At 39.1% G+C, this 6887-nt stretch overlaps 2 protein-coding genes across 2 annotated transcripts in view; one reads left to right on the forward strand and one right to left on the reverse strand.

The window, feature by feature from the left end:
- Positions 1-46: 46 nt before the first annotated feature.
- LOC137982090 (succinate dehydrogenase [ubiquinone] cytochrome b small subunit A, mitochondrial-like) lies at positions 47-4441 on the reverse strand. The gene is made up of 5 exons (XM_068829137.1): positions 4304-4441; positions 4139-4219; positions 1880-1936; positions 1620-1767; positions 47-1115 (listed from the first exon to the last, which is right to left on the reverse strand). The coding sequence occupies exons 1-5, from the start codon at positions 4383-4385 to the stop codon at positions 950-952; spliced, it is 534 nt and encodes a 177-aa protein (XP_068685238.1). The 5' UTR covers positions 4386-4441; the 3' UTR covers positions 47-949.
- Positions 4442-4567: 126 nt separating this feature from the next.
- LOC137982089 (succinate dehydrogenase cytochrome b560 subunit, mitochondrial-like) overlaps positions 4568-6887 on the forward strand; it is a 3654-nt gene continuing 1334 nt past the window's right edge. The window contains exons 1-5 of the mRNA XM_068829136.1: positions 4568-4634; positions 4713-4781; positions 4861-4962; positions 5931-5992; positions 6752-6887. The exon at positions 6752-6887 is cut by the window's right edge and continues 28 nt beyond it. Coding sequence (XP_068685237.1) covers positions 4591-4634; positions 4713-4781; positions 4861-4962; positions 5931-5992; positions 6752-6887 — 413 coding nt within the window. The 5' untranslated portion in view covers positions 4568-4590. The remainder of the gene's footprint in view (positions 4635-4712; positions 4782-4860; positions 4963-5930; positions 5993-6751) is intronic.

Here is a 6887-nt window from a genome sequence, read left to right on the forward strand (position 1 = left end):
TAGCAATAGTAGGCCCTGTCCTTAACTGAGGGTGAATTTTCTGAACTGTAATATTAATGAGAATTTTATTGTTCAAGTATCACAGACTTCTCTTAGGTAATCAGCTGTTTAATTAGCCAAATTGACAATCATGCATACTACTTTCCCGGTACTTTTCAAGTGAACTTAATGTCATATTTAAAGCTAGCCTGCTTAGCATGGGTTCCGTATAAAGAAGGAAGGAAAATCCCTTTGGAGCACGTCAGTCCTTCTTGACATTTTCGCTGACAAAAGACTACTACTGACAATATAAGGAATTCTCCTGTTGGGGATTGATGGATGACATGTCTATTCCAGGGGTGGGGGGTAGAGGATAGGGGTGAGGGTAGGGGGTGGGAGGTATGGGATTAGGGGTGCCATAGCTGAAACAACCCAAATCTTTACATAATGCTAGCCTTGGGATTAAATGTTATCTAAAGCATAGTGTTTAGTCCTATGGTTAGCATTTTTGTAAAGGTTTGGGTTGTTTTAGCTATGGTACCCTTCACCCCCTACCCCCCTACCCCCTGTGTGCAGAATAGACATCCTGATTGATGGATGTACTCAAACAATAGAAACCTCAAAATTAACAATGCCAAGTATCTTTAGTCACTTAGGCGATAAATTATAAGTGATTGATTTCCCTAAAAATATGAAAATTACCAAGCATGTGCACCTTCCAATTTATGCTGAATTACCGGTACATTAATCTCACCAAGTCAACCAAGATGTCAAGAAAATAATTCAGTGAATCCAGCCAATTACAGGTAAACATCACTAACACATGTACATGTTCCTAACAGAACTGATGATAGACAAGGCAGAGACTTCTGTTTTATACTTTGTTGGGCCGAAACAAATGAAGGACTATTTGACTGTTCAGCACTTTCTTTTCCACAAAGAGTCAAGTACTTAATCTTATTCACATTGTCTACATGTGCCAAATCATACTGACAGCTTTGCAAATACCAACATCAGAGTAATTAAAGTAACAGAGGCCAATGAACTGCAAGACGGACACTGCCAGCCATAGACCCTTAGCAAGCTTTGGCATTGTTGAACCATGAATGTAGTCCGTTAAAACTTGGCCAACACCCCTGCAAACAAGAACAATAACTTGATTTGTATATCAATAGCCACATAAACTATTGGAATACATTCAATTAGGAGTATCTAATTTAAATCACAAAATAAAACACTGGGTGGATCACCAATACAACTTTATTTACCCTCGGATTTTAGATTAGCTTGGTGTAGCTAATATCTCCCAGCATTTACCCTCCCAACTGTGATACACCACAGAAGACAGACCACTACACCAGGAAATCCAAGCCTTTCTCTTTGCAAATAATGTGCACGTGGGTTCTTTTAGGTCCCACAGGTTTATGAACATTGAAGGGTTGTGAGACACACTCTATGGTTTATCGTCCTTATCAGAGAAGACTAGAACAAGAGCCATTAATTTGAACTTATAAAATCCACTTTGCCTTTGAGAATCCCTCCTGGTTGTTAAACCTGTGAGCCACAATAGAAATGTTCTGATTTCATGCTGTTACATTTTCTTCAAAACCTAATAGGTAATTGAAAAGTAACCAACTTACCAATGATTATGAATTGGTACAACAACAGCTAGTGCCCAATCCACTGCAGCAGATGGGTAAATGATTCCTGTAGGAATGAGGGTTACCAAGGCAACACTGAAATAACGTTCAAATTTCCAGTGGCTTGAGGGTTGAGACGGAGCTATTTCTGTTGAGTAAATTCAGGTTACCATCACATATCAATAAAATTATAGCACTTCTAAAGAAAGCAAGTTGGCTCTTAAAGGACTACATGACAATTTCTGCACATTCAAGCTTACCTAGTTCAGTCTTACGATTTGCCGAAGAATGAACCTTTTTCTTCAGCAACACTGAAACTAAAAAACAACAGTCAAACAGAGAAAAAAAAAACCAATGTTTTAGCATAAGGATGTTTGGCCATTTCATTTAATATCTACACCCCTCCCTCCCTCCTTCCCTTTGTATTCAGAGATGACAGTCTACAAAGAGCATTTGCCTGAATCTGTTCTAAGGGGGTAAGCCAATGTGCATCTCTTGACCTCATGACTTTCTTGGAGGGATCTTGTGCCACATGGCTCTTTTTTGGTGGTATGCATAAAACTTGTTCTTTTTGTAAGGGGGTCATTGCGTTGCAATGTTACCTTCTTTCTCTCAAGGGGTAAATTGTTACGGTGTAAAGGCCCAAATTCGCTCAAAAGTCATTGCATACTGTGACTAAATTTCATGTAACAAAATTCAAAGCAAAAAACTTTTTGAAATACATTTGATTACAAAACAACGTTTCGATCAAGTCATTTTGACTTCATTTTCAAGGACGTCAGGACCAGGACATCACCTTTGTTAAGAGACATGTTCCTTGGATCCTCAGAAAAAGAGATGTTGTTGATTGATCATGTACTGAATTGAAAGGTTGCCAGCCAGGAATTTCAAACCCGAGCTTTGAAGCAGTTCTCTATTTTGAAGAAATGTCGGGGAAAGCTTGACTGTCTAATCTGCGAAATGCTTTTCATCCAGGATAGGAAGCGAAAGTTAAACACACAAACAGACTCAATTCGTGAAAGTATTTGTTTAGAACACTTAATCGCATGCACTAATTTGTTGGCTGACGTTATGAACACCACTTAGTTTAAACTTGAAACGACTATTACATTTATGAAAAAGAAGTCAAGATGACTTCATCATCATGACATCATGTAATATCACTGATTTTTGTAATCAAATGTAACACAAATTTACCCAAATAGCTGACCTGTTGTTTCCCGTGTGATTTCCCTGAGTGCATTCAGCCAATCAGACCACACACACATTTGGACAAGCAGTCATTTGAAAACAAAAACAAACGACTGCAATGACATTTGGGCAAATGTGGGCCTTTAATCCATCCATCAAGAGGTGTGGACTTAAATAATAATAACAATTATTGAATAGTCCCAACTGCAATCAAAGTTAGCATATCTACAGAGGAGAAGAGAAGGAGATCCCAGGAGGAAGACCAGTGGAAAGGCACAGTGCCGGCAAGATTTGGCTGACTTGGGTGCTGAGCAGAGCATGACGCTGGACTTGGCAAGATGCAGATGGATTGTTGCAAGTCCAACCCCAAAATATGGGAAACGATGGACCATAAACAAAACGATGATGATGATGATGCTGACAGAATACCCTGCCACTTATTGTCTGGTCATTTAATAAGAATAGGGAGCTTAAGCACGCACGTTTCTGAGACGCAGACGGCAACCGGAAGCGAGCTATTTTCACTTTTAACTTGCCCTCACACAACCACATTCACATTGCTGAGTATCTTTTCTCCATTAGAGATAAGTAGCAAGGCTGTTGCCTAACAGGAGCCCGGTAGCCTGGGGCTCCCAAAGAATGGCTCTGGGCGCCTTAATTTTTCACAGCAACACCTTTCACTTCATATGTTGGGCTCCTAAGTTCTCAGCGTTTAGCTCTGAGGGCCCCTTTAAAATTTTTTTAGGCAGCAGCCTTGAGTAGTATAAAAAGCTGGGAGACTACACGGTCCGGACACGCTAAATGTTCTCTTCCGGTTACTGTCTGTGTCTCAAAAACGCGCATGCTTAGGCTCCCTAATAAGGGCAACCCTAAAACCCGGAATCCGGAATTACAGGTCATTGTTTTACCAATACAGAGTGTAAAAACTATCCTAAACATTCATAAAAACTAACCTTAGGCCTAAAAACGTTTGTTTAGGCCTAATTAGACCTAAGGTTAGCTTTTATGAATGTTTAGGATAGTTTTTACCCTCTGTATTGGTAAAATAATGACCTGTGATTCCGGAATCTGGATTCCGGATTCCTGGGTTTAGGGTTGCCCCCCTAATAACGTTTGTTGTCTTCTGACTCGATCTTAATTAATTATTAATGAGAACTTCGCTAAATGCAAACAATAGTGGTCCAAGGTGGCAAGGTTTCATCCAGTAACTAAGTTTTGTAATACTTGGCCGTACAAGATATGGTACAAAACAAAGATAACCAAAGTATTTGTAGGGAAAAACACAGATTGCGACTTTGAACTATGATGTAAGTGTTTGTATGGCATACCACTTTGAATTCTGGGAGCAAACGAAATTGTCCCGGGAATATTTGTAGAAGACGTAAACACAGGACGTCCAAGGGAGCTCGCTGTAAAAGAGAAAAAAATGAAAAGGCGAAATGATATTTGATGGACATATCAATACAACGTAATTTAAAGAAAGAGATTGTTACCTAAATGGCTAATTTTCCCAAGGAAAAGACGGGGTAGCAAAACAGCAGCCATTTTGTTTTGACAGCCGATCCAGTTTCCCATCAGTCGTGCAAGTTTTCATGCATCGGAGTACCATTGGCCTTATGGGTGAAAGATGTGCTTATTTTCATGAATCGTTACTTTATTAAAAAGAATTATAATCAAATAAAATTAAGGACAATTATTACGATTATCGTCTGTTTATAACTGTCTGTCTGCTGTTTTTCCAACAAAGTGAACATTATAAATTATTTGATTATTCGATCCCATGATGCAACGCGACAGTATTTACAGAATGGCGGCTCTGTTGAGGTAGGGGTTTGTTATGAGCGCAATATTTTCCCAGATTATTTGAAGTTCAATTAATAAAAGCTACGTTAAACTACACAGGAACTCTGCGAGGATTTCTTCAGTGCTCAATAAAAGATGTTTTCGACCATCGTGTTTGTTAATGCGCAGGTAACATGATTTGTGATGCAATGCACGTCGTCTCTATCTTTCTTTCTAATTGTTGTTGTTTTGTTCTTTACACGGCAAGCACGACAATCACCACTACGGCGCTGGTTCGCAGTCAAGAAGACTTTTGGTCCAAAAATTCTCGTCTTAAAAGACCTATGTCCCCACATCTAACAATATACAAGTAAGAAGTTTAATTTGGGGGTTAAGGGTTGGGGGGGGGGGGTGGGGGGGGAAGGAAGGGCTTAGGGTAGTAGTAAGTGCTACATGGCCAACGTTTGCAAAAACGTAACCCTTCCTTGTACTTGTACAAGTTCCCACAACCTGCTCCCGTCTGACCTTGTAGCTTAGTCGGTAGAGCAGCGGTGATCTAACCCAAGGGTCGTGGGTTCAATTCCCACCCTGGTCAGAATTTTTCTCTGTCCTTGTGTAGGCCCAATTCCATTAGTAGGGTGAACGCTCACATGGTCTATATGGATAGAAACCTAGCACTTCACATTACACTCTAATAATTAAGTCAATTTTATTCACACTGTTGAAGAGTAATTAGCAAAGTAAAGATATAAGAGGATTAAGAGAACAAAGATACATATGCACATAGAGCGGTTTTCAATTGAGTGTCGAAAGTAATTAGCGAATTGCTTTGGTTTTGCATTTACTTCACTCAGTGATTGGTTGAAAGTTCTCGCGCCATTTTTTCAATAAATCAGAAGTGAAACCAAAACCAAAAGTTGCTTGCGTGAGCACATTTTCCCGGGCTTTGTGTCAGCTATGTGTGATTTCTTTGAGTTTTGATTGGTTTACTGGATTGTCTCCGTCGTTTTTGATTGGCTAAAGTAATTACTTTGGTTTTGGTTTTACGACACTGGATTGAAACTCGCTCTAAGTAAATAATAAGGAGCATGTGTACAGTGGCCAAGGGAGCAATAGCTTTCGAGTTGGCCACTGTCATGTTAATTTAAAATAAGAAGACCAAGATATTTACACTTTCATAGTGGGCAAGAAAATTGGGGATATTGATGGTATGAATATAAATTAATGTAAATATAAAATACAGAGTGCATATTACATACACTCACTTACACCTTGTAACCAAAGAAGTGCCAGAATGGAGGTAAATCTTATTACAACTGAATTTCTTTTGTCGTTCAGACCCCAACTAACTGCAATGCTGTCAATCACTCATCGCGGAACAGGAGTGGCAATGACAGCAGGTAATCACTGTTTAACTCAAATAACATTGTACATGCCCTTGCAAATGTTGAGAGAACATGTTCTAAAAGACTACCAGAGAAAATAATTCAGCTGTAGTTTCAATTGAAACTCAAGAGAGGCATTTTTACGGAAATTCTGCTACTGTTTGCAAATACTCTGGCCCCAGTTGTTCAAACGATGGATAGATAAGCGCTATCTGCTGAATAAATCACTATCTAGTGGATAAGTCATAGCGAAACCATGTGCTATCCAAAGGATTATAAACATAGTAATTTACCTTGTGGATAGCATTATCCACCTTTTGAACAGCTGTTTTTTTGAAGTACTTATGCAACAGCTACACTGCAATAATTACTACCGGTATTTATCTCCAATTTACTCCTTTTAAATGGAAGTTAACTGGAGGCTTGTGCTTGTCATAAAACCTTGAAAGTTTGTGTATTCCAGCTTTCTCTATTTTGAAGACTTATTTGATGCCAGTGTGGACAATATGAAAGCAGGGGTCATCTAAGGCACTAAAAAGCATCCTTTTGTGTTCTCACTCATCACATCCTTTTCTTTGAATATGATGGAAGTGTTGGGTAACAAACACCAGACAGAGTATGTAAAAGTGTGGTTCCAAATTGTCACTTTTTAATTTGCAATCATTTATCATCAAAACCAAAGTATACTGTCAAACCATGTCCAAGAACATTATTAAGCTGGCTGCAGTACAAATCTTGACTTACATTAACTCTGATCCTGTTTTTTAATTTTAGTTACTGTATCTTTTGCCTTGGCTGCTCTTGTATTGCCAGGAAACTTTGAGCATTACTTGAGCATGGTTAAGGAACTGGGAATTCCAGCCTGGATCATTTTCAGTGGGAAGACAGTTCTGGCCTGGCCTCTGTCCTA

The sequence above is a fragment of the Montipora foliosa genome, chromosome 13 (assembly GCF_036669935.1).
Source record: "Montipora foliosa isolate CH-2021 chromosome 13, ASM3666993v2, whole genome shotgun sequence".
NCBI lineage: Eukaryota > Metazoa > Cnidaria > Anthozoa > Scleractinia > Acroporidae > Montipora > Montipora foliosa.

What these genes read in the sequence shown, in the direction of transcription:
- LOC137982090 (XM_068829137.1), bottom strand. Translation starts at nt 4,385, where the DNA reads ATGGGAAACTGGATCGGCTGTCAAAACAAAATGGCTGCTGTTTTGCTA. An exon ending in TGCTCCCAGAATTCAAAGTG is followed by an intron (nt 1,937 to 4,138) that starts GTATGCCATACA and finishes GTTGTTTTTTAG; the next exon opens with TTTCAGTGTTGCTGAAGAAA. An exon ending in AAATCGTAAGACTGAACTAG is followed by an intron (nt 1,768 to 1,879) that starts GTAAGCTTGAAT and finishes TTTACTCAACAG; the next exon opens with AAATAGCTCCGTCTCAACCC.